This window comes from Rattus rattus, chromosome 4 (assembly GCF_011064425.1).
Source record: "Rattus rattus isolate New Zealand chromosome 4, Rrattus_CSIRO_v1, whole genome shotgun sequence".
Lineage (NCBI taxonomy): Eukaryota > Metazoa > Chordata > Mammalia > Rodentia > Muridae > Rattus > Rattus rattus.
This window is the reverse complement of record NC_046157.1, coordinates 3,639,748-3,666,812: the sequence shown is the minus strand read 5'-3', so window position 1 is coordinate 3,666,812 and position 27,065 is coordinate 3,639,748. Positions and strand designations below refer to the sequence as shown.

The 27,065-nt window shown below is 54.4% G+C and overlaps 1 protein-coding gene and 1 non-coding gene across 2 annotated transcripts in view; both read right to left on the bottom strand.

Moving 5' to 3' along the window:
• Positions 1-27,065, bottom strand: part of Arvcf (ARVCF delta catenin family member) — a 57,188-nt gene that overhangs the window by 2,942 nt on the left and 27,181 nt on the right. The window contains exons 3-13 of the mRNA XM_032899918.1: positions 14,738-14,968; positions 6,967-7,125; positions 6,270-6,796; positions 4,918-5,417; positions 4,083-4,266; positions 3,520-3,637; positions 3,075-3,246; positions 2,519-2,536; positions 1,648-1,719; positions 572-699; positions 234-384 (exon numbers count right to left, since the gene is read on the bottom strand). Of these exons, the coding sequence (XP_032755809.1) occupies positions 234-384; positions 572-699; positions 1,648-1,719; positions 2,519-2,536; positions 3,075-3,246; positions 3,520-3,637; positions 4,083-4,266; positions 4,918-5,417; positions 6,270-6,796; positions 6,967-7,125; positions 14,738-14,950 (2,242 nt within the window). The 5' untranslated portion in view covers positions 14,951-14,968. The remainder of the gene's footprint in view (positions 1-233; positions 385-571; positions 700-1,647; positions 1,720-2,518; positions 2,537-3,074; positions 3,247-3,519; positions 3,638-4,082; positions 4,267-4,917; positions 5,418-6,269; positions 6,797-6,966; positions 7,126-14,737; positions 14,969-27,065) is intronic.
• Positions 21,418-21,552, bottom strand: LOC116899907. The gene has a single exon (XR_004387879.1).

Sequence of the window (27,065 nt, the reverse complement as noted above, 5' to 3'; positions counted from 1 at the left end):
TAAGAAGCAGGGTCAGACGTCAGGACAGACCTCTGCCCGACCCCTGTGGGAAGGACTGGCATTCAGATAATGGCTATCACCAGCCACTACCTCTGCTGAGTCCCAGGGGCTGGGAAGAGAAGACCTCAGCTCCTACAGCTTAGCAGCTGGGAGGGATCTGGTCCCCCGAACTCTCTCCTCCCACGACCTGTTCCAGTGCCCAGCCCTTGGCTCAATCCCATCGGCATCCTCACCGATGAGGTCTTTGTTCCGCTGGTCTAGTGAAAGGTTGCGCAGTGCGATGGCCACAGCGCGCACCACCTTGTCGGTCTCAGACTGTAGCAGTTCCACCAGCACTGGCAGCCCACGTTCCTTGCGCACTGTGGCACGGATATATGTGGCCCACTGTGAGGGTAGCAGAGATGGCGACTGCTCAGAGCGGGGCTGCCTTGCACAGCACCGACAGCAACAGCTCCACGCCAACCGCGCCGACGGCAACACAATGCTCAGCGCCTCCCGGCCCTGAGGATATGCTGTGTGCTCTTCTCCCACTTGCCCAGGTCTCACCCTCCCTGCCAACCTGGCTCCTCACCATCCAGTTGCCAGCGCTGAGGTTCTGCAGGGCACCCGCTGCAGCTTCTAGGGTGTTGAAGTTCCGGCTCTCCGTAAGGAGTGACAGGTAGAGTCGCACCACCTCCGGCTGGTACAGCAGCTCGAAGCCTAGATACAGGGCAAGGCAGCCCAGAGTCATGGTCAAAGTCCTTTCCCCACCTCCCTTCTTATTCATTGTTCTGGAGCAAGGGAGAGCTGCCTGGGACTGACACTGAAGTCATGTTTAACATCAATTAATGTCCCCATTCAGACAGGCAAACGTATGGTGAGCCAGGAGGCAAAGCAGGAAGATGAGGGTCTCCCTTAACTCTGCCTGTGGAGATGGGATTGGGATCACCTGAACGCATGTCCAGGAGAAAGGTAGAGTGAGATGGACACTAGGCTACTTCAGCAACAGAACACACCTTCCCTGGATGTGACCAGGGCAGCACCCCTAGAAACATGGTTTACCTACCCCATTCGGACCACCCCACCCTTATGAGTAAGTAAAAAGACTGTAGCCGACGTCCACCCCAGTGACTGAGGCCCAGCCCGGCAGCAAGGATGGTGCCCAGCACAAGGCCTCATGGGTAAGAGCTAAGGTGCCTTCAGCCTGCCCCAGTTAGGGGCATCTGGGTTCTTCTGGTAGTCCTGGGCCAGGTTGGGCCCCAGTAGGGCATTCTCTCACTGAGGCTAGTCTTCGGTGCCTTGCACAATGTCAGTGGATACTGGAAACCCAGCAGACTTAACAGACAGCAGGGGTGACCCACCCTGGGCTGCAGATGTCCATTCTCACCCTGGCCCCTGGGTCATGGCCCTTTGAAGTAGCACAGCTTGGTAACACAGTATCTCTAACACATGCACCCCTCTCTCACTTGCTGTGCGACCATGAAAGAGCTTACCTGAAACAACCTGTACACCGACTAAACCTGGGAGTTGCCAAGCCTGGGCCGTTCTCTAGGAAGCCCCACTGATGGATCAGTCTGTTTGGATACCTGAGGCCAACCCCAGGCCTTCCCGGCCTACTCAATGGCCAGCACTGGGTCTGGCCCCCCAGCTCTGCTTCTATTCACTCACCTTTCGCAGCTTCAGTTCGTTTGGGCAGGTCCAATGTGTCAAAGTTCCGGTCGGCCTCTGCATCCTTCTTCCCTGGAACAGAAGGGTGGCACGCATTGAGAAGCAGAGTCCATGACAGACGAGTGTGTACCAAGAGTCAGGTACAGTCCTCTCCTGCTCAGAGCCCAAAGGGGACACTAAGACACCATGACAGAGATGTACCGTCCCTCAGAGGAGTCAGGCTGGCTCAGGACAGGGGTGGCAGTGGAGCAGAGGAACAGCCTAACCATGTCTCATCAGGGACAGTGATGCAGCATGCCAGACACAGTGCAACAAGGCTGGGCCTAAAATTCCCATTCAAGGGGAAAACTTCCCCTTGGGGACCAACCGTGGACCAACCTACAGCAGCCAGTTTGTACTTGCAGTCCCTTCTTCAGCTAAGGAAGCTCTAGCAGGCAGCAAGCCACTGCAGATGACCTGGTGCTCCTGCCCTGCTTACCCTGTGTACTTCTGTGCTGCACATCACCCATTTCATCAGAGGGGCAGATGGTCCCTGTGTTGGTCACTCTCTAGGCCCTGCCCACTGTTTGCTCTGTCCCAGGGCTGGCTTGGTAGCTTGTTCTGACTTTGTAAGCAGCAGCCCCTGGGCCTCCCCACCAGCCCAGGGCTACATTCCAGCCTCTGTCACAGCTATGCAGTTGTCATGGAGATGGCTGCCCTTCCAGGGGACGGGGGTGGGACAGGGCCTGAAGACTGGAAGGCATCCCAGCTGTCCCATAGTTGTCATGGAAATAACTGCCTGAGCCTAGGTAACAGAGTTACTCTGCTGCCCACTGCACTTGCCAGACCTGGACAGCACTTGCCAGACCTGGACAGCAGAACAGGGACTCACCTTGATGGAACCACTCCTCTGGGCGGCCGGAAGAAGCACAGGAGAGAGGAGATGAGCCTGAGCAGCAGCAGCACCCTCCCATGACTCCTACTCCCACCCATGCGAGGGCCAAGCTGGCAGACTGTCAACCTCACTCGGGAACTCTGGGGACTCAGCACCCATAAGGCACAGGGAACACTTATGGTCAGGACAAGAGAATGCAGCGCATCTGTCCCACTGCTGCAGCTGGGGGATGCAGGTACCTGAACCTGTACCCTGCAAGTGCTGAGGGTACCTGGCCAGGTGAAGGAAAGGGCTGTGCTTTCCAGTCTGCTCTGTGGCAGTCAAGTGGTGTCATTTGTGGGCCCTCGGAATCCTTCCCCAGAGCAGACAGAGGTGACTAGCATCCATGGCCCACAGGAAAGGGCTAAGGCTAGGCCTTGAGTCTGCACCTTTCCCACTTGCTGTATGCCCACGGGGACTGACTTCAGCACTCCAGGACCACTGCCACGGACATAGAGAGCCCTGAGCCCTGGAAGTGGTGGGAAAGACACACATCTCAGCCTCACCCACCCACCTTTCGCTTTCTTGCCACCAAAGCAGCTGGCGTCGTCCTTCCTCCGACGCTGGGAGGTTGCAGCACTGCCTGGGATCCCAGGCTCCACCTCCTGGTACCTGTCAGCCCCTGGAACTTCCTTGTGCACGTGGTAGGACAGGTTCCGCATGATGCACACGCAGTTCTCTACTGACTGTGGGAAGAGGTGGCCTGGTTGAGCAGCAACACTGGACAAGGGGGCTGCAGAGCTTCCCAGACCCTTGTGTAAAGCCATGGCTTTAACACCATCGGCACGGTCAGCCTCAGTTGGGAGAACTGCTAGGAGGGACCCTGAGCCATATGAGGGACCGCGTGCTGTTCTAGAAAGCTATGACGTCTCCTCATCTGTGCTATTCTGGGGTGCTCCCTGTGACCCTTGGGCTCTGAGAACTTGGAGGGCAGGCTGGTCCCCATCTGCCCCACCCACCTTATTATCTGTGTCCTTCCTGCCCACAGCTGACTGCAGGGCATGTAGGAGAGCGTCCACCAGCCCTTCGCACTCACGAAGTCGCCGCCGGGCCTCTGCACCATCTGAGCTCACGTTCCTGGGTGGGAGGGAGCAGGACTACCAGTGACCCCTCTCCCATTTTTGTCCCACTAAATTCCCCAGCCCAACAGGTCAGAGGAACTTTTATCCTACAGCAGGCCCTGCTGGACCGCAGTGAAGGTGATGGTCTGTCCCGGGCAGTGGAGCTTTTAGTCTTGTATCTGTTGGGGAGGAAGCAGCTCCCCCTGCTCCCAGCTGAATTGGAACAGGATGGAGATGGGCCCCAAGAGGCCAGAATCTATGATACGATGGTACAAAACTGACGGACAGGCAGGATCTCAGGGATACAGGATTCTGTGTGTGGGTATGAACAGAGCTCCACTGGAAATCCCAGAGACTTGGGAAGTGGCTCGAGAACTCCTTAACTTTGGATAAACTGGGATAGAAACATGGCAGCTCCTGCCACCCTGCAGACACGGCCTATGCCCCGCCCCTGCCCACACCTCAGGCAGCCTGATGTGTTCTTAAAGACTGTCGTCCACTCGGCATCCCGGGGCTTCGAGTCTTCATTAGGCTCTCGCTCCCAGCCAGAATGGGGCACGATGACCTCATGGGTCAGAGTCTGTAAGCCGTGGTCAATGATGACCATCTTCAGGGGCTCGTAGGATGACAGGTTCCAGAGTGTGCCTGTAATGTGCCTCTAGTCAATAATGTTGGCCATGACCCACTGCCTCGGCCTCCCCAGGGATGACACTTAGGATCTGCTTCTGTTTTACGTCCTTGTCTTCCAGCCAGCACCCGAAGCTAGCATAACTGCTACTGTTTTTGTGAGGGGTGGGGGGGTGAGGTCGGGGTTGGGAAGTTGTCCCAAAGATGGCACCTAGGGCCTTTGCACATGTTAGGCAAGCACTTCCACTGAGTGACACTCAGTTCACATAAGGAGCACTGAAAGCTGTAAGAGGTTCTGGACCCCATACAGCAAGGTGTATAGGCAGCACTTAGTAGGAGCTTTCTGCTAACAAGAAAAAGTTATAGGAGAGGTGTGACCAGTGATAGTTTATCCCATCCATTCCCTGCTACTCGAGTAGATGGACTGGCAAATGCTCCTGAGACCACAGGACCATGGAGAGACCGTCCTGTGGCTCCCAAGTTCTCCAAGGCACAAGCTCTACCCCGGCATTTGCACAGGTTAGGAACCAGGGAGGCAGGGTCTGGTGCCAGCAACTTCACGGTTGAGAGAGTTGGGGACCCATCCCAGCACATGGGCCTACTACACTCCTGTTTTCCCAACTTCGGGCTGAGCCACGTTCATGTCAGCCATGGACAGGGCCCACTCACCAGTGACCAGCTCACGGACCTCATTGTCACGGGCAGCCCGCAGCAGGCGCACCAGGGCTGGCACGCCCCCGCAGTCCCGGATGGCAGCCTTGTTGTCGGCATCGCGGCCATAGGAGAGGTTGCGCAGTGCCCCGCAGGCCCGGCGGCGCACCTCAGCCCGAGGGTGATCTAGTAACGCCACGAGTAGGGGCAGCCCACGCAGCTGCCGCACCCGACGCTTGATGCCCTCGTTCTCAAAGCAGAGGTGCTGCAGGTAGGCTGCGGCGTTGGCTTTCACAGGGTCCACGGGGTGCCGCAGCATGGCCAGCACCTCGGGCAGCTCAGGGTCCCTCCAGCGCGGCTCCTTGCGGGTGCTGTCTACTGAGGGTGAGCGCCGCACTACTCGGTCCAAGCTGCCCAGGCTGCCCCTCTCAGGCTGGGCTAGAGGGGCTGTTGCGGCTGGGAACGGGGGCCGCTCTTCTACCAGCTCACCAGTGTCATCTGCGGTGTCTTCCAAGGCCCTGTGGATGAACAGATCCTGCCAACACCTCCACAGTACCTGCCAGCCCTGCCCCTCCACATCTTGTCCAGGGCTCTAGGAATTCCCTGCCAAGGGGGACTGACAGCATCCTCCATCAGCCCCAAAAGGGGTGGACACCAAGAGATCCCGGCCATACTAGCCAGTGCTGCTGCAAGGTCAAGATTACAGCCCACGTCAGGAAGTTCGCTCCTGAACAGTGTTATTAACCGTGACTTAATGTCAGTGTGGCATCTGTCAGGGACAGGGCAGGCCTCCCACGTCCTTTCTGTGATAGCAGCTGACTATACCAGTGTAAGGGTAGAATATCCCCCCTGTGCATGGCCACTCCAATTAGACCATCTGACAAGGACACGTTTTGGCTCTCAGTGACCTTGTGAACTCTCACACTTCCCAGGAAAGGGGGGACTAAGGCCAGGAAGGTAACATAATTTGCCCAGTCATATGACAAACTCTAGACTTGGGCTGTGGTCATGTTTTCATGCTACAGATATAAACGAACAGTATAAAGGGCAGGATCAAGGGCCTTAACCAGAAGGACCAGGGCGCATGGGGGACACGGAGGCACAGAAACTGCAGAGTCACAGTGCAAACATCTGATGCCCGGGTCCTCGTGGCCAGCTGGCTGGCTATCAGAGCAGAACCATTGGAGTCCTTAGAACCTGTGTCACCAGGTGCACGCCTATCTTCCCAGGCCAGTTCTTGATGTCGTCCTTGAGAAGAACCAGAGGCAATTCAAACTGAAACACAGCCTGGAGACCTGTGGGAGGCTCTGTACCTGCAGGATGGAAGAGAGAATTCCCAGAAGAGGCAGCCGCAAGCGACAGGTGCTTACCTGGCACGGAGGCCCCGCCCGTACTCGGGTCTTCTCCGTGTGGCTGTGCTGTAGTCAGGCTCCAGGTCGGGGCCGCCCTCATCATCTGCAGCCAGGCTCCTCGTGTCATCCTCCAGGCCGTATGGCTCGGCTTGGAAATGCTCAGGCAGAGAGCGGCCACTTGGTGGTCCAGATTCTGAGCCCATGGGGAAGGCTTCTCGGCGGCCAGGGAGTGTGAAACAGCCATCACCAGGTCCCGGGCCCAGCAGGCCAGTACGTGGTGGCCGTACCCCAAGCCCTCTGGACAAGCTGCCATAGCTTGGAATATCACGGGGCTCGGGGCCATCGGGAAAGCCACCTCCACTGCTGAGGTAGGCTCGGGAGAGTGTGGCTGCTGGGCCACCACCACGCAGGACGTAGTGCCGGTCCAGGGGCCCATCAGCAAAAGAGCCAAGAGGAGGGCCGCCATCTAGCAAGGGGAGTCCATCTGGACCCAAAGGCACCTGGCGGACTGTCCTTGTGGTCACAGTCTTGACTGTCTTAGTGACCTGATGGACAAGAAAGTAGCAAATGGGTTTGGTGGCTCTAGAGACCAAGACAATGCCAGGGTGGCCTCAATTCCCCATCCAAACAGTGGTTCCTGGGCCAGCTCACACGCCCGTTCCACAGAAGCTATGCTTGCCCAAGCTACTCTCTCCTTGCCTGGGTCCAGCCATACCTTAGTCTCAGTCCGCCGGGTTGTACCGTCTTCTGATGTGACAATGGATACATGAGAGGTGGGGGTGCCAGGGTCTTCCTCCACAGTCACTGTCTCCTCCAGCACCTCAGGGGCCTCTGGCATCGTGGCCAGCGATGCCTGGCTACCCGGGCTCTGTTCCTAGAGGGAGAAGAAGGGTGTCAGAGGTCAAGATCCATACAGAATTCACTCTGCCTTGTATGCCTGCTGACCAGGGGTTACCAGTCCCCCAAACTGAGGCACAAGGCAAGTCCATCTGGACCCAAAGGCACCTGGCAGACTGTCCTTGTGGACAAGAAAATGGTACGTGGGCTTGTTGGTTCTAGAGATGGAGACAGTGCCCTAAGCCAGGGTGGCCTCCCTGAGCTTCAATGGCTCTGCCACATGCTTTTCTAGGCACAAAGGGGAAGCAAGAAGGTCCTGCGGGATGTTTCACTGACATCACTTGCCTCCTCACGTTGACCGTCCTCCCCACCCTACTCTGTGAACCAAATGGCCCAGTCTTAGAGTCAGTTTCAGCAGTTTATACAATCCTGTACCAAGATCATCCAGGAGTCCTCGCAGGTCTGAGATACCCACCTTCTAAAGTCAACAGGCACCAGTCAACGGTGCTAAGATATCCTTGCTCCTTCTGGCCCAGAGGCTCTTGGGACATGGAGACCGTGTATCATATCAGACACTAGATATATGGATGCCTACTTACTACCTTACTACCACCCTGCAGAGAGGCATGGTGGGGGAATTCTGGACAAGACAGTTATGGACTGAGGCCCGCTTGTGTATTAGTCAGACTAGCCAATGTGGAAGCCAATTCCAAGAAGACAGGCCAGTTCCTGCCATGCAGAGTGGCACACAGACCTGAGAGCCAGTCTGCCCTGGGCCCAGGCCCTTACCCTGTCAGCATCTCAGGGTTGGCATCTGGCCTGAGCAGGGGTTGGAACTCAAGCTACAGTGGGCGGGTTGGAGGGGACACATTCCTTTGTAACCATGGCTAGGCTGGCAGTAGGTTGTGCCTCCGAGCCCAAGGCCCAAGGAAGCCTAGTAGTTCATACTACATCTCCCCAGCTACAGAGCCACAATGCCCTTCCCTGGCCTGGGCACTCTGCTAATAAGCAGGAAGCCTCCTCACCACAGGCCTTCCTGCAGAGATCACAGGGACAGTAAGCTAGCTCCTGTACTCGGGAGCACCTGGCCCCTGACAGAGACAAGTTTATGAGTACAAGTATATCACTAGCATAGCATGGTAGGACATCCCCCCGGCCCTGGTAACAGAACAGTAGAGGCCCAGAGCATACCTCTCCCTCTCTCAGGGCCTTTGGAGACTTGAGAGGTGACTTTATAAGTGACAGAGCTAAGGCCTGGATGGAGAAGAGGTGTGCTAGAACTGCACAGCTCCTAGCAGGGATATTTCAGGAATGCATCTAACAGGGAATCAGTGAGCTTTGCCACACCTCTGCGGGCAGGGCTTGGTCCCTTTCCTAGGCTACAGATGAGAAGAATGTCTGGGCCTGTCCAGGGAGAGAAGACCCTGTTCCCTGGGAAAGGGAAATAGATGGGGCCCAATGTGGGGACACCTGGAAAGATGCCAGACTGGGTGACCTGGGCACTTCTCCAAGGACACGGACTGAGCAGAGGCCTGCGCTGCTGCTCCCTCTCTATTTGGTGCCTGAGTGTCAGGCTGCAGCTCTCACTGCTGGACTCTGTGAAGCTCAACAGGGGTTTCTTGGGGGTGGGGAGGGGAAATAGGAGCGGCATTCCTAGCTAAGAAGGAGGGGGAGGAGCAAGGCCGAGAGGACAAGTTGCTTAGGACATTCTGCCAGGGGACAGGGCTCCTTTGTAGATTTGCATGCATCTACATACATTAAACATTCAGAGGCGAGCCCTGCCCTACTCCCTCCATAGGTGGTAAAGCAAAGCAGGATCTAGGACGTTGTGAATCACAGACCCTGGGCTGTGCAGAACATGAGACACCCGGCAACTGTGGTAATCCGGAGAGTCAGGATCTCCAGCAAAGGGTGGCCACCTATGGTAGTCACCCACTAATGTATGGACTGAGAGATCCTGAACTTCTCAGAGTCTCTGCTAGCAGATGACCTCAGGAAGCTAAAAGCAGTCAATGACCTCACCCCGGCAGGCAGGAGTGTAAGTCAGCCATGCTCCTGGGGAAGTCAGGCCAGCTACACATGCCTGGGCATACACACTGAAAGGGCTCTAGACTCATGTCTCTAACCCCTCAAATGGGCACGTGCACATACATGAGCTCCCAGTCACTGATTTATGAGATCTGACAGTACCCCAAGTGCATTATGTCCCCTGTTCTCTAACACACCCTGGCTCCCATTACCTGTCAGGACTTTTATTGGCTCTAGTCCTTATGTGTGCTTTCAACACACGGGAAGTAGCCACTGACTCCAGTCATCTCTCCACTACTGGGTCCTGAGTGCCTGTACAGATGGGAAAACTGAGACCTTCGGTGGCAAGAAGCACAAGGCCAGCCCGGAACCCAGCTTCTGGAATTTTTTTGCAGTGGGTCTGTAAAACGGTGGGCTAACAACCAGCCACCCATACGAACAGTGAGTGTCGGCTTGTGGAGTGTCTCCATGTTTCACAACCCACCTACCAGCCTATCTAGTCCCCTTACTTGTAGCACAGCCTGACAGTGGATTCTGGGTTGCTCCTCTCTGTACCAGACATGGGCACCTTTGAATATATTGTCAGAGTCCTGTGCAACACACTGTGTGCCAACTATGCACTGTCGCTCCCTCCTTGGCTCCAGCCTCATCCTTTCTCCTCTAAAAGAGGCCAAAATCATCCTCCACACTTCAGAGCTATCAGGCCTAATGGGAGTGGTTGCTGCGCAGGTCTGGGGTTTGACCTACCCAGGTACCCTCTCCCTGAGGAGCCCTACAAGCATAGTGCTGAACTGAACACAAACCTGTGGGGACTCAGTTCCCTTCGTGCTGGAAAGGGAACCCATCCCACCCGCATTCCCAATGCAAGGACTATGGAGAGAAAGCCAAGATGTGCCAGGATAGAGCAGCTCATGCACTTTATAGACAACATCTATAGTCTGTGTCATGCAGAACAGACCACAGGTCTTCATGCCCCACCCTACGCAGTTCCTGCTGGTATACATCAACCATACAGTGAAGTCAGGTGCATACTTGGAGCCCACACCTCCGGGGGCCAGGTCCCCAGAGGGCACAGAGTGGCTACTACCAGATGGATAGAGTTCTGAACTCCAGCATGGCCCTCCTGGGCAGGGTAGGACAAGTCAGGCTGATATCTCCCACCAGGCAGGCCCTGGGTCACCACAAAATACCACCTCCTTTATGCCCAGTCTCTGCACGACCCTTCCACAGCCCACAGGAGCAGTAAGTCTGCCAGGGTGTGGCCCCTGACAGTGGCTAAAAGGCCAAGGGTCGTGTTGTGGGCTGAACACACTGGGAAGGGGAGCAAGTGTCACCACTCCCAGCTTCCCTTAAGCCTGAACTCATCACATTGACAAATCCACGACCTCCCTCCTACCACCAGGTGTCCTTTAGGCAGTCCTGCTCCATACAGAGCTTCAGTCTCACTGCTTATCAAACCCCACTCCCTCTGAACACAGTACATGTAGCAGCACACCTGCCGCTCACCAGTACTGGACCACATACAGCCTGGACTCCGAGCAAACCCCTCCTGCCACCACACGTGGGCAGTACCGGGCTCTGCTCCTCCCTCGCCCTCCCCTCACGTGCAATGCCGCGGCAGAAAGGGTTTCCATTAAATCTCCAGAAGCTGCTCCACTGGTCCCTAGAGTGTAGTCGGAAGCAAGCGGAAGGGGAATGGAGGGGAGCTGAGAGAGCCCCCAGGGAGCAAGAGGCCTAGGCCAGTTTCCTTCAACGGGCGGGCCTCGCTCTTTGGGGAGGGGCCATTAAGAAGGCTCAGTGCCCCGCCTTTTCCCCCTCCCCCGCCACCTGTCCCACAGACGAAGGGGTGCACCCTTTCCGAGTCACCCTCGATTCCAGTGCAGGGTCGCCCGGCTTGAGCCCCCATGCGGGGGTTCTAGCCCCTAAGGTACCGAGGCACATGGGGCTCGCACACGCCCCCTCCGCGCAGGGCAGCTGGCTCACTCCCGCCACCTCCACCGCTCCTGCCCTGAGGGTCAGCGCAGCGGGCTCCAGAGCAGACAATAGCTGCGGAGGGCTGGCTGCTCGCCGAAACAAAAGCGGGTCTTCCCGGGTAGGCCAGGGCCTCAGGACACCGCCCCCGACCCCCGCGGGACCGAGTTCTTTCCAACCTGTCTGAGTTCGGCCGGCATTGGACCGAAGCTGGGAAGCTGCAAGCCGGCGGGGGCGGCAGCTGGACCGCACTCCGCGGGCGCTTCGGCCGCTCCAGCTCTACTGACTCCCTCCCGTGCAGGCGGACCTGGCAGCGACCAAGACCAGCAGCCAATCGGGAGGGGCGCGCCCAGGCGGGGCGGGCAAGGCTCCGCCCCCCACAGGCTGGGGCGGGACTCTGCAGCTAGGCCTGACAGGCTGCCAGCCCCAGGTCTTGGCTCCTAGCATCCTGCCCTAGGGTTGGCAACCCCATCCCCAACCCACACACACCAAGAGACTTGGGCAATCATTCCTTCTCAGGTCTCAATCTACCTCCAGTGAATGTGTATATGCCTATCCACCTCTACAGTTGTGTAAATTGAGGTCCCACAGAGTAGACCTGACCCAAGCTACTTATCCTGTGAGTCATTTTGCTTTTAAGACATAGTTCTGGTATGGTCAAGCTGCAAGGGCCTCACTCCACATGGGTCTCCAAGTGAAGGTCACCGCAGAGCTTAAGTGGGGACTTTAGTGCATAATCCCACAGGGCCCCCAGCTTATGTCTTGGGTTCCCCATCAGGACACAAGTCAGTATTGTTTCGCCTTTTGAAGGCCATTACCGTGTATCAAACAAGCCAAAAAGCCAAGTCTGGAGTTGCTCCCTCTGGAATGGGGCTCTTGTCCAAAGCCCTGGAAACAGAACTGGCTTATACCCTGTTCTCCATGCCTTGAGTCTATTGGGAAAAGACAGATGGGCTGTGGGATCTGAGCCAGCAAGATGTATCTCGATGCACCCTATGCCTTCCAACAGCCACACCTGGGGAGTTTGACTGCTGGAGAAAACAAGTACAGGGAGGGGAAGCAGAGAGTATGGCCTTTTTTTTTTCCCGCCTTCCACACTATAGAGCATGCTAATGACTCCGGTATTATATATATGAAAATAGGTTTTGAGAGAGTAGAACTGAGGCCAGCCCAGGGAAGCTCAGTGGGTCCTCCAAGGAAGGGGCCCAGGCTTGGTTTCCTGCCTCCTGTGGGTTTCTCCTCACCCCAATCTGAAAAGTCAAACCTGCCCTCAGGCCCCACCTTGCCTCCACGATGTGCCACTAGCAGAGGCTGTACAGCTAGCGTGTTCAAGCATGCTCATGCATGCTAAGTGCCCACTGGCCTCAGTTTCCTTACTCAGACCAGAACTCTCTGACTTCTGATCTCCTTCATCCTCCCTTCATGGCCACCCTGGTCAATTAACAGAACACACTGTTTTGAGGGAAAGCGGACCAGATTTTCCAACTGTTAGCACCCCAGCCACTTGGCTAAGCTGGAGACAAGTCCAGTAACCTGACAACCAGGTCGTAGTAGTGTGTTTCCCCCATCTAAGGCAAGTGTCTTCATCCTGCCAGAACATGAAAGGCAGGCAGCCAGGACTGGAACAGGCCAGTGAACAAGTCTTCAGTAACCTTGGACCCTAGCTCCCAGGCTGCAGGCTGCAGCTCCCTGCCCTGCAACCACCCCAAGCGCTCGACTACCTGTGCTGACCCTGTGCCTCAGAGGAAGGCTCCAAGACACCTCTTGTTGGGATTAATACACAAAGACTCAACACTGAGGTAATGGCTTGGCCAGCCTGAGCCTCCTCGTGTGCCCATTAGCCTACCAGATCTGGCTAGAACCGAGAAAGCCAAGAGTGGGCAAGGAGAAGACACTGTCTGAGGTCAGCAGCTCCAGGCTATGGGAACATCTTCCCGCCAGGGCAGGGACCCTGAGGGCGCCCTCTGCCTTCCCGTACTGCTTGTCAGTGAGATGGAGAACAGAGCCTGCTCTACCCTTGGGAGGACTGCACTGAGTATTCTGCTGCCTGAGCAACAGCCTAAGGGGCAGTGACCACCACTGATTCCCTGTGACCCAGCTGAGCTGATCTACTTCCTGTAGAAGATTAGGGAAGGTCAGCAGGACAGACCTCACCCTGTGGTTGGGTTTGGTTTTATGTGCCAGGGCCTCCTGTGTGCTAGACACAGGCTATTAGAGCTGCAATCCCCAGAGCTTACATGGAAGACCTAGGGTCTGACTCAGCAGGCCCTCATGGATGTGGCCCACTCTGCCAGGCCCACTCCCCTCAGTCCTAATTCACTCTCCTGCCTCTCAGAAAACACTCGGTTGAAAACATAGTTGGAAAAGGGCTCTTCAGCTGGATGTAGTGGGGCATGCCTTTAGTCCCAGCGGTTAGGAAGCAGAGCCAGACAGATCTCCTGTGAGCTTGAGGCTAGCCAGGGCAACACAGTAAAACCTTGTCTCGAGGGGAGTAAAGGGGGGGTGGGTGTCGAAGAGAAGGCGGGTGAAGAAGAGGAGGAAAGGAGAAAACCTGACTCCCTACTGGGCCTGGGGTCTCCTGGAAATGTGATCTTCAGCTCTGAATACGTTTTAGGTGAGTAGACTGAGTAGATAGAGGGACCCTTATCTGTGAGCCATCAGACAAGGACAGCCGGGGGCAGTCCCGACCTGTCCCTGAGCCTCGCACAGGCAGCTAGTCCATGAATCTCGTGTGCCCAGCTCCTCCCTCCCTCTCTGGCTAAAACAGGTCAGGGTTTCTACAGTCTCTACCAGTACATGTTAGGCACAGTTCCCTAGGATGCAGGTCCAGAAAAGGGCCGAGACTGCAGGTGCCAGCATGAAAGGGCTGCTGCCAAGTTTAAGAATGCAGGGGCTGGGGGTTGGGGATTTAGCTCAGTGGTAGAGCGCTTGCCTAGGAAGCAAAAGGCCCTGGGTTCGGTCCCCAGCTCCGGGAAAAAAAAAAAAAAAAAAAGAATGCAGGGGCTGAGCACGGGAAACTGAGGGTTCTCCAGCCGTTCCCTGGGGAGCTCAGGGGACACACACAGGGCAAGCATCTATTCTGGGTGGTGAGGAGTCCCTTCTTCCTGCTGGTAACTGGGCGAGCTTCAGACATAAAGGGATCCTTGATAATCACAGCAGACCCCAACCTCTGGATTTCCTCATTCTGGGACCTCCCTGCGTCATGAGGGTGTAGGGAAGGGCCAAGACACATCCACTTGAGCATCCTCCGGCCCTACCTATGGAACAGAGCTTCCCGCCTGGGGCCATGGACAACGAGAGATGAGAGACTGATGCTTCTAGGTCACTGAGATGCAGGCAGATGGTAGGATCCTGCTTGCTTGAACAAAACACTTAAAGAACTGCCCCCAAACAAATCCAATCCAGCTACCTGAGTCCTGAGGGCTCACTCAATGGAGAGAGCGAGATTCTAAAAGTCAGGCATGTCCTGTTCTTTTCTTCCTTCTGTGCCTGGCATAGACAAATGGGGCTTATGGCCCCCTTGGGATCTACTTTCCTTTCCTTCCCCCCAGGCCCCAGCAGACCTACAAGCCACTTCATGCTAGCTTTGATCCACCAAGACCTCAACTGTTTCCATGCTTAGCTGTCTTTACCCTCCCCAAGACTATTACCTGCAGAACCAGCTGCTGCCAGGCCATTGGCAGGGGCTGCCCACTGCCCACCATACCACCACTGCTCATGCCAGGCTGCTGGGCACGCTCCAGCTGCAGGGCGACGTGGCGCCGTTCTTGCTCTAGTGCCCGTGTCAGCCGCTCGAATCGGGCCTCCTGTTCTTTCACCGAGGCCAGAATGCTGGCGGCCGAATGCACATTGCAGTCCTCCATGACCAGGGTGCCAGCAGCCTGCAGGCAAAACAGAACAAGCTCAGGGTAGGGTGGGGCGTCAACCTGGTGAAGCCATCCTGGGCCCCCTGCCACCCTACTCACAGATCACAGGACTCTCTCCCAGGCCAGAGCATCCAGCTCTCTGGAGGGAAGCTGCATTGATTAAATTCTAAATTAAAAGCCATTAATCTGAAGCTGGCCGGAAGCAGGCAACTCCCTCCCCGTGAAGCTAGGCCTCTGACCCGGGCTCTCTGCTTCCTGCCAAGCGCAGCTGAGCCATAGACCATGGGTTTCTCAGAGCCTGGTGGGAAGAGGGGGAGGGTTGATGTGATAAATACTCTATCTTTCAGGCTTCTGGTTACCCGATTCTGCCAGCTGATTCCAGTCTCCTGGGACCACCTCAATCCTGTCCAACAGATACACACAGAGGGTGAGGGTCCAGCAGCAGCCACAAGGCTGGTATGGCCAAGTCAGGCAGCCAGCAGGCAGGTCATGAGAGGCTGTTCTACTACAAGCACAGGGCACCAAGGCTGGCAGGTGAGGAGCGTTCCTGGAGCTCCTGGAAAGACCGACTGTTGGACCGAGAGTTCAGCCTCCACTGGTCCACTGTGACTCCAGGAGTCACAGCCACTCCACCCAGGGCAGGGCTGCTTTCTGCTTCTCAGGACTGAATAAAATCCAGCTGAGGTCCTGGCAGAGTTACATTATACTCCCTGCTTAAACCTGGCCTGTGCATGGCAGGCCTGACCTACAGGGAGTTCCCGAGCTTCTGAGGTCCAGCCTTTAGGGAGGCTCAGGCTTGCCCACACACTAGCTCAGTGCTATCCCTTGAGCCCCAGGGCCCCAGGGGATTGGAGAGAGGGGGCTTGGTGTTTGCAGTGATACGCCAGCATTTTCCTTGCCATTCATTCTCTGGCTGACCAGTGTGTTTGTTTTTCATGAACAACAAAAATGATCCAAGTATGCAGAACTCAGATGCAGGCTCTTGGCTGCGGGAGGGGTACAAACATACACCACACTCAGTATGTGGCCTGAAGCCCAGGGTTGCTTGGGACCTGCTCCCGGCTGGTTCCACACCAGCCCACGGAAGCAGACTGCTGGACCACTCACCCCTGCCCCAAGATAGTGTCTGAGCTTAGAGAAGGAAGGCCCTTGCATGGGAATATCACGCATGTACTGGGTGACACCTACAGAAGAAGCACAGTCCCCTTGGCAAGACAGCTGGGGGAAGTGAGGCCCAGTGAAGGCAAGAAGTGAGTGCTGGCCCCCACAGCTGTTCACTTCCTCTGCACCTGTCACACAAATAAAGCTGCCAATGTGACCTTGCAGAAACACTGGTGTGGGCAGAGGAACTGTCATTAGTTGACCATAACCTATAAAATTAGTCAAACTTCTGTTGGGAGAGGTGGTGGACACCACTAGGGAAAGAGGTAGGAAGAGAGGTGCAGATTGGGCTCTCTGGACACCATGGCAACACAGAAAGAAAAGGTGTAGTCACAGCAGGGGCACTACCCCCCCAACACACACACACACACACACCAACCTAGGCGTTGACAGGAAGCTTGATGAGGATCAGGGCTGAGCCTTGAAGAGGGTCCCGCCCTGGAGGGAAGCTTACCCTAGGAAGGGCTGAGGTGGATCATGGAGTCTGATTATCTTTCTGGAAGCATCAGCCCATCTAAGCTGAGCTTTAGAACCGCCAGGCCAGGTGACCGGACAGACAGCTATTGGTCTTGTGGACAACAGTTAGCTTCCTTCCCTCTGTGTAAAGATGGAGAAATCCTGCTTTACCTCTGATTTCACCCCGTGCCCTCTAACCCCTGACAAGGTTAAATCTGTTGCTATGTATCGTAATGCTAAATACTGGCCCCCAATGTCTGGTTGCCCTCAGGGGCAAAGAGACCCTCAAGAGCACCAAGACAAGACAGGCTATATAACCTTGCTCCTCAGAAGAAGGGTAGACGGAGTTTCAGTTCCCAGGCTTGGCGTCTGAGGCAGGAGAGAAGAGGGGGGAAGACCCCATGGGGTGAAGCATCCTGAGAACTGGCCATGAGGGCTGGCCAGATGGAGTAAGAGCAGCCCAGGGGGAACATGGCGTGTCATACCTCGGAGTTATTTACAGGGAAGTAGACACGAGAGCCACAGCGGGTTGATGTCTGCCCAGCTCTATGATAAGGCTTCCTATAAATATAAAAGTTTTGTGTCTTTTATCCTGGAACTGAATGATCTAAGGCAGGGTAGAAAGCCCCTGTCGAGATGAAATATCTACCACAACAAACCCTCTCTGGCATAAGCAAACCTGGGCTGCAGCCTGGAGATAGCTTCCCAGACCCGCCACCTCAAACATGCCACAGCTCTGAAGGAGGTTCGCTGGCTCGAGCTGGGGCTGGCTGGGGGCCTGGAACTCTGAGGCTACAATGAGAAGTGGCCAAACCCCACATTGGCCCTTCTATTACCCAATTCGGCTAACTCAGAGCAACAGGACTGTTGAGTTTCCCAGGGGACATCCTGAACACTAGCTAGATTGTGGGGAGGTAAAGTCTTGGCAGCTCCATAGGAGAGCAAACCATCTTCCCAAACTGTGTGTACCCGTCTGCTCTTAGATGGGGTACTGACTCCAAAGTGTGGGTACCCATCTAGGTTGATCAGAGGAGATGAGATATGGGTGACTCAGGCCCAGAACACCAAGAGACAATGGTTCCTTTGTTTGTTTTTGGATTTTTTGAGAGTCTCACTTTATACCTCTAGCCAGGAACTCTCTTACTATATAGACCAGGCTGACCTCACAAACTCCTAGAGATCTGCCTGCTTCTGCTTTCTGAGTGCTAGGATTAAGGGTATGTGCCACCATGCCCAGCTCAGGGCAGCTTTGTTTGCATAGTAACTCAAAATGCTATTTTTTATATTAAAAGAATTGTAAAACTGGGCATAGTCACACACACTTGGGAGGCAGAGGCAGGCAGATATTTGTGAGTTTGAGGCCAACATGTTCTACAGAGTGAGTTCTAGGACAGCTAGAACTACATAGTGAGACCCTGTCTTGAAAAAAACAAAAACAACCAAACAAAACCAGTAAATATTTGTTGTCATGAAAAAAAAAAAAAAAAAAAAAAAAATGATTTTTTGAAGAACAAATCATCAAAGATACTTATTTTTTTATAGAAGGGTAGGGGTGGGCACAAATATGCTTCTGCTGAATCCCTGGGATTACCTCAGGAACATCCAGGCAGGTGTGATGTTGTGGGCCTCAGATGATGGCCTTTCACCTAGCACCTAGCACCACTGCTCCATACAACATCCCATCCGGGTCCCAGCAACCAGCTGCATCTTCTTATTAAATGTGCAAGGAAATAGAATAATGAAGGCTCCCGTCTATGTGAACTGATACCAGAGATGCCAGAGAAACCCAGGAACCTGGAAGAGGGAGCTGGAAGTCAGGACTGAGATTACATTTGAAAAACTCAACAGCAAAGGAAGAGTGTTGCCAGGCTTGGTGGCACACATGCAATCTCAGTGCTCAAGAGGCACAGGTAGGACGAGAATCACAAACTCAAGGCAAGCCAGCCTGCTCTCCATAGTTCAAGGACAGTCAGCACTGCACACTGAAACTCTGTCTCAAGACAACAGGAAGATGGCTCAGTGGGTAAAGTACTTGTACACCCAATGACCTAAATGCCGGTCCCAAGAATCCACGTGAAAATGAGACACGGTGGCACAGAGGCTGTAATCCCAGCCTTCCCTACCAGGAGGTAGCAGCCAGCCAGGAGAGCCTTTGGAAGCTCCAATGCTAGTTAGCCTGGTGTATACAGCTAGCCTGGTGTATACAGCAGTAACCCTTGTCTCCAACAAGATGGCAGGCAAGGACTAATGTTCAAAGTTGTCCTCTGACCTCCATATGTGAACTGTGGCATACGCACACTTATACATTTGTACAACACATGTACACACGCTTGTTCTCACACGCACACACACACACACGCGCACACACACACACACGCACACACACGGTTGGTTGGCAGGATTTAAAGCAAATCCAAGAACTGAGAGTGACAGTCGCAGACACAGCAGGCAGTTATTGACAATGTCAGGGTTGGAGTCCTTGTTCCTGTGTTCCTGTGCCCCACATGGGCTGGGAGAGGCCTAGAGCAGAAACCCTGTGCACAAGTTAGCTGATCCAGGCAACAGGGCACAAATGGAGACTAGAGAAAGTGTAGATCACAGACAGGAAGACAGCGGTGGTGGGCGGGACCGGTGGGTGGTGGAGAGATGAGCGGGTGAGTGGAGATGGTAGCACCCTATGGGCCGATGTGGTAATGGGTGGGTGGGTGGGTGCGTACTCGAATGAGTAAGAGAGTGGCAACTGGGACTGACTGTGGATGGACAGACTGGGAGACGCATGGTGGGTGAGGGAGTGGATAGACTACTGAGAGACGAGAGCAGAATGAGATGAGACAGGAGGAGGCTGGAAGGAAGAGGTACGGTAATACTGGGCCACAGAACCGGTGTGTGCCAAGAGAGCGAAGATGGCTGTGTGAGCTCACAAGGGGTCAACGGGAGGATGGGCAGGTGGGCAGGCAGATGGGTGAATGGGACTGAAGGCAGACAGAAGGACGGCTGGGGAGGATGGAAATGGAGCGCTGGGTGGGACACGGTCCCAGCACTCTGGAGGCAGAGGCGGGCAGACCCGTTAGCCTGTTCCGTCTGAGTACAGAGTTCAAGGTCAGCCAGGCCTACAGAGGCAGGGGTGAAGGAGAACAGAGAGATGGGAATTTAAATGACAGGTAGAAGAATACAGGTCTCACAGCCATGGGGAGAGGATGCCTGGTAGCTGTGTATTCTGCGGCAGAGAGAGGCCTCGCTCGCTCTATGGAAAGAGTGATGGGCACTGTCGGAGGGACTGAGATGGAGGATGACTCCATCCCTGAAACCTAAAGCAGCATTTTCTGCCTTCCTGCTGACCCAGACATTCCTCCTCGGAAGAGCACAGCCAGAGGCCTGGCCTGGAAAAGCAAATTACAGGGCCAAGTTCAATTAGGGTTGAGGAATTAGAGGAATTTCATAAGGGTCAGTAGGGGGCGGAAGGGGGCCTGGCTCCAGGCCTGAGACCTGCCAGTCACCTATCAGAGGTCAGGAAGACACAGTTACACCTCCTTCTGACCCATACTCCACACTCTGCCCATCTCAAGCAGGAAACGGACACGGCACCAGGAAGTAGCTGGCAGGAGCCGAATGCAGGCCCAGAAGTGCCAGGCCCATCTTCTGCCCGGGGGGCATCCTGGGAGCAGCTCTGGTCTTATGTCCTCAGCTGTGCAGCACAGGAAACATGCCTCCTATATATGGATGGCCAAGCCTTGGGAGAACTCCATCTTTATCTTGTCGTCCTCATTGAGGTCAGATGGTACCCAGAACCCTGGGAATGGCTTCTAGCCAAGCTCAAAAGGACAGGCACTGTGCCCAGACTGGGGACAAATCAGAGGGGGTCTGGAGCGCGAGTTTCACAAAGCATGTCTGCACCGAGGCCAGGTCGGGAGGGAGCACAGCGTCTGTGGCAGGAGGTACAGGGTCAAGGGTGCTGGGATAGGAAATAGCTGCTCTTGGCCTCTCCACAGAAGCATAAAGATGCACCAGCAGGATTTTGTGAGAAAGAAAACATTTCTGTACATTGAAAACAAGCAAACTACACAGTGTGGTCATTTTGAAAAGTGACAGACTGAGCAACACGTGCGGCAAGCATCTCAGGTGATGCAACAGCAGGAGCTTCAAGTGCGCACCGAGCCTTCAGCACAGCAGAGAGGCTGGGGTGAGGCGCAGGGTAGGATGCAGGGCGGGGTGCACAGGGCGGGGTGCGGGGCGAGGGAGGGGCGGAGCAGGGCGGGTGCAGGGCGCAGGCTGAGCACGGGCGCTGAGGCAGGGGGTGCAGGGCCACCAGCTCCCCCTTGCCTCTCTACTTTGTGCCTCAATCATTTCCGCAGACAGTGGAAGGAAGCCGAATGTAGTGACATATCCCTGTATTCCTACCTACCCAAGAAACAGGTAGGAGAATCGTCTAAGCCTTGGACAGTGGTTCTCAACCTTCCTAATGCTGTGACCCTTTAATACAGTTCCTGATGTTGTGGTGACCCCAACCAGAAAGTTATTTCATTGCTACACATAACTGTAATCTGACTACTGTTATGGATCATACTGTAAATATCTTATAGGTAGGATATCTGACATGTGACTCCTGTGGAAGGGTCAGTCAACCCCCAAAGAGGTCAGGTTGAAAACTGGGGGCCTAGGAGCTCAAGGCCAGGCTGGGCAACACGGTGAGACACGCATTTCAAAAACATGAGGTAGTAGGGGACAGAGTCAGAGCTTCAAAAGAGAACTGTCCTGTTGGAATTAAGTATTTTGAAACATTCAACAGTAAATAATATTTTTAATTCATTGAGGTATTCTTATACTTTTTGTTTTTCCTTTCCCCTCCCCATGTATGGAGTCATCGCACAGAAAATGCGACAACTGTACAGACCCTGCCGGCAGGAGCCATCTGTGTTGACGGATGTGGCTGTCTACGGTTGCACTGTACAACTAACAATACAATCAATACCAGGTACAGTCACGGCTTTTTGTCTTTTCGAAACAGGGTTTCTCTGTGGTCGTCCTGGCTATCCTGGAACTCTACCTTTAGATCAGGTTGGCCTAGAATTCAGAGATCCACCTGCCTCTGCCTCCTGAGATTAAAGATGTGCCATACTTTAAGGTGCTCTTACATAAATAAGTTAAAACAGAAAATAAAAAAACAAAACCAGCTGGAAGTGGATAAAATGACACACACAGGTGACACGTCTGAAGACCTCAAGCTAGAGGCGTGGGAATGACTCTGCACACACGTAGGCACAGAAAACTCTAAGGATCCACTCCTGGGGTCACAGCTGTAGCTGAGGTGTCCTGGTACTGGAGTCCCCAGTTTCAGTTTTCCACATCTGAGAAGCAGAGTTAAGGGTATAAACTCTGAGAAAGGGAGAGGCAGCCATCTTTCCCACCAGACACTGGAGACTCCCAGTCTGCTGGGGGGCGGGGGGTGGCGAGGGATGTGTCTGCTGCCTCAGGAAGCAGCTGGTTTTCAGGCAGCCTGGAATCAGATACAGCCTGGAAATTAGATTTCCCACAAAAGAGGCAGACCATTCTGGCAAAGACTCCGGTTGGGGTGGGGGTGGGGAGACATTCTTCAGGGACTTCTGTCTCCTAGGGTGTGCCTGTGGTGTTCTGACCTCAGAGAACGATCTCAGGTGTAAGGGGACCCTCAGTGGGTTCCTTCCTCACAGTAGTGAGGCATCTTAGGCCAAGGGCTGTCCAGGGTCAAGGAAACTGATCACGCCCAGACCAAAGGGCTTCTGAGAGACCCAGGGAGATTAGGGGTTATGGTAGGGTTGACCCTGAGATGCTGGGGCTCTAATCAAGAACAGGATGCTGCTGTGGCCAAGGAGCCAGGGGACTCAAGGCGACTTTTGGGGACCGCTAGGCAGGTGGGCAGATCAGTATTCCAGGAGCTGTGTCCTCTTTTGTAGAAGGCTGCTAGAGCCTGGGCTCAACATTTCCCTGGGGGCAGACACCTGTTCTCCGTTTGGTTCCCTTCAAGCCTCCGTGTTCCATGAAACTCATCTCTCCATAGGACTTAGGGGACATAGAAGATAGTTATCTCCCACTCAGGGCAGTCCCTGATACCCCATCTGTGTCTGCCGCAGACATCGGCTACAGCCAATGGTGCTACCTTTGCAGGCTCTGAAAGTGTCTCTTAAGGAAGCAAGGAGCTGTCACCAAGGACTACGAGGACTATGAGGACTAAAGTCCATGAGCAGGTAGCTCCCCCAGGATGTGTCCTCTCACAGATGTCTAACACGCCTAAGACGGGAATGGAGTCATTCTCCATTTGGTTAGAGATGTTGCTGAACTACTAAGAGCCCATCACTGGATGCAGTGAAGGGGGCAGCCATTGCATCCACTGCTTTCCTTCCCTGACTGCTACATGCCAGTGGCTTTACATTTTAAGGAGACAGGGAGCAAGAGACACAGAGCCAAGCTTGCCCCTGCATTTTGGGGTAGACATGAGGATCAAAGTACCTTTAAGGTACTCAGGAGGTTCTCAGGAGTTTGGGAGGCCCACTCATCCCTAGCAGTACTTATGGGGTTCTGTCAAGGACAGTGTCTTGCAAGATACAGGCCTCAGCTGGGCAGGTGCAGCAGTCACTGTGTTGGCTGCCAGCCCTGCAGACTGTGCTGTTGGCCTGCAATGTCCTCCCCCACCTCAGATGGTGGGACCCCTTCTGCCAGGCCCCTCTATTACCATGGCAACACTCAGGCTTCTCTAGAGGGACAGAGCCTCTTTGTGGTGACACAAAGCCCCTTTGAGGTGCGCCCCCCTGCTGTAGTCAGAGAGCCTCTGAGGGACAAAGGTGGCCCCCAGTGCAGCCTCCCAGGATACAAAGCTAAGGAGAGGAGATGGGGAAGCCTAATGGTTAGGGATTGAGATCTGACTACCCACAGAACAGGCCCTGGTCTGGAAGAGTTAGTTAAGGGTTGTCAGACAGACCCCAGCACAAGCAGTAGCTGTTTTCAGAGCTTAGTCTTTCCTATATTCTTGTGACAAAAGAGAAATTTTGCTAGGTGGTGGGAAAGACTTTTTGAAACGAGGGATTCTCATGGGACAGCAAACACCTAAACTGGCATCAGGACAGTACTGGGCTGAAGTCCCAGTGGGAACAGGGATGCTAAAAGTACTAGGCAGGTGGGAGTCATGTCAGCTGTGGGGCCTAGAGATGGCCATCTCAGTCTTGCTCCAGATCCCTTTAGTTTCTGTGACATCAGTTCCCCCTGCCATAGAGAATCTCAACTTCCCTGCTTACTCTAGGAAAGATGTGGCCAGGGACAGCTTTGCTATGCCCACAACCCAAGATCAGGCCTGGTCAGGAGGGTTCCTCACTGTGGACTGGCTCCTCCTAAGGTTAGGGATATGGAAGCCTGAGGGTCGCACACATGGTGACAGGCATCCTGTGCACACCCCCACTAGTGCAGTAGCTGTGTATTACTCCAACATCAGTCTAGGAGGCCAGGAGATGATCAGGCCACCCTACAGCAGTCCCAGCCCCGAGATGCCTCAAACATGGACCCCTCCCAGCTATCCCGGCCTGAGGGTCATGCCCACCCTGACTGCTGCTGACCAGGCACTTGGCAGTGTCCTGGCATGCTGGGCGCTCTGCCCAGAGGCCCTCACAAACTGACCTCCATCTGACCCACAGTAGCTTTGCTAACTAAGCCCCTAGTGGGGTAATGAGTTCTAGTGGAACTCTAGTGAGGTAAAGTGGGCTTGATGTAGAGGGAGGGGATATCCATCCTTTTGTGGGTAAGTGCACCCAAGCCCTAGGGAGACCAGCCAAGAGACCGTTCCCAACTCTGCAGGGCCTCTGAATCGGCAAGCACCACAAGTGGCTCTGACATAGGCCCATGCTGCCCTCCCCAGCCCGCTTCCCCACTGGCATTCAAGTTATCTGCTGACACTGTGGACATGAGGATGCTAAGCAGGACCTGCAAATCCCTTCAGTCAGCTCATACAGGCTCACACAGAACAGGCAGGGGCTCCACCACCAGGGAGGAACCGCCCACGGCCTCCGAAAGACAGCGGCTTAGAGAAAGGTAGTGAAGTTCTCATTTCTTCATCAAGGACACTATACTCAGGACTCGGGCAGGGAGACTGTCCTCCCTGTTTGCCCTGGCCTGGCTCATCCTGTGGAGAAATGTGTACTGAGTGTAGGAGGCAACCTATGGCTGGGATGTCTGGACGGCACAGCTGTGGTAGGTGTATTCCCACCTGGTTCTGGATGGATGGAAGGGCAGAGTAGGCAAGAGGATGCAGAAATCCTGGCCAGCTCAAGGGGCTCAGGCCTGCCTTCCTGGGGCAGGTGGGACAGACTTTGTCAGGGGGGATGCTCAAGGTGCCCTACATCCAAGAGTTCTAAGTGAAACATTCACACTGACAACGGGAACCAGCGGTTTCAGCCCACGGAGCCATGAATCAGAAGTTAGCACGAACCCCAGCACCATCCCACAGGGTCCTCTCTGACAAGAAATTGCCAGTACTCTCCTACTCTCATACTGTCAGCCACTATGGCTATAGGAAGGGCAAAAGCCAGGCCACAGTACTCAGAGCTGAGCCTTGGGAGGATGCAGAGTGACAGTGGCCTGTCTGCATACAGATGACTCTCAAGAGAAATACTGTACCTAGTGTGGCCCTCCTGATAAACGATTAGAAGAAGTAAGTGGCATTAGAGTCTAATAAGGGAAGACTGGTTCACTCTGGCCAAGAGGATGCAACCTTTAACTCCGCTCGCTGTCGACTTGAGGATGTTCCAAACTATCTAAAACATAGAAGAATTACTCCAGTCCAGTCAATTACTTGACCAAGGGACCCGTCCCAGAAAGGCAGACTCACTTTAAGCCACACTAGGGAGACAAGTGGAATAATCACCCCTTTAATGAGGTGCTGCACCATCCCTTAGAGCCCTGCCCATACGCTCTCCCTTCAGGCTATCCTAAGGTCTCAGAGATCTTTGTCCCTTTCTGAGCCCTGACTGAAACAGCTGTAACTTTCTTCTCTCTTCTATTTTTGTCTCTTTCAGACGCTGGCCAGAACCTAAGGCTTGTTTGTTTTTACTGCTGTTTTCGTGTTCTTTGGGCTTCCTTACTCTCTCTCTCTAAAGCTCTCCACCCCACTATGTGGCAGTTTGTCTGCCATGTGCTGACCACTGTGTCTGCCTCTAAACTAATCCAGCAGAGTGTCCTCCTCCTTGTTTGCCGTCTCCGTCCCCTCCAGCCAGCAAATGCTGAAGATTACAGCTTTCCTGCCCTGGGGCTGGTTTGCTTGTGTTTGTTTTTTAACTCTAATAAAAATGTCCTCTTAGACATTTAACTTTAACTTTCAAACTCTTCTCGCCTTTTAATCTTTATTTTTGTTTAATCATTTTTAAAAAGATTTATTTATTTAATGTATATGAGTACACTGTAGCTGTCTTCAGACACACCAGCGAGGGCATCAGATCTCATTACAGATGGTTGTGAGCCACCATGTGGTTGCTGGGAATTGAACTCAGGACTCTGGAAGAACAGTCAGTGCTCTTAACCACTGAGCCATCTCTCCAGCCCTTTTTAATGCTTTAATCGGCAGAGAAAACAGACCCATTCTGCACCCAGCCATGAATCAACCCATATGGGGCAGAGAGAGAGGTTCCTTTGTCCTCCTCTTAGGCTACCATGTGGCTTCTGGGGCTTTGGCTGCTCCCGGGGGCTCAGCCAAAGGCAAGAAATGGCCATGAGGTAACCACCTTTCCTTCCCAGACCTGAGCTGGAAGCTGCTTGAGCTTGGACGGCACTTAATCCATTCTTCCTCCATGGGAGCCAGCTCAACTGGGGGGACCCACACAACAGGCCTGGGTGCCACCAGCCTCCAGCAAGTTCGGAAGAGTCCTGCCTTCGTATGTAAACAGAACGGTGCGAACCTGAGGGGCTGGGGCCTTCTCCAACTCACCCAGGGCAGACTTCCAGCCTCTCAGTGCCGCCTGGCTTCTCAACTCCACACCTCAGAGCCTCTGGGATTTGGAGAGCCCTTTCTGGAGGGGGTGGAGATATGTTCTGAGCCAGGATCATCCTCCTGTGTGTCCCACTGCCACTCTTCCCAAAAGGACCCCTAAATCATCCGCACGTCCTGCTCCTGAGGCTGTCATTTGAGACAGGATCCCTCTATGTACCCCAGGCTCAATATGTAACCAAGGTTGACCCAGACCTGCAGTCGGTCCTGACAGGCAGGCAGAGCCTGCAGTCCTGATGGCTGAACCCAGGGACTGTGCCACTGAGCTACACCCCAGCCAGGTTTGGGGCTTCTCTGCTGTGAGAGGCCTGGGAAAGCAGCCTCCAGTGGAGTCACATGACTGCATTTACTGGCACAGAGGGGAAGAACTATAGCTATGACTCCTACCTTCTCTGCCCCCAGACCCTGCCAAAGGTTAAAGATGAAGTTCGATGAACTGGAACAGGCCACAAAGAAAAGGAACCATCATAAATGACTTATAAAACCACAGCAAAG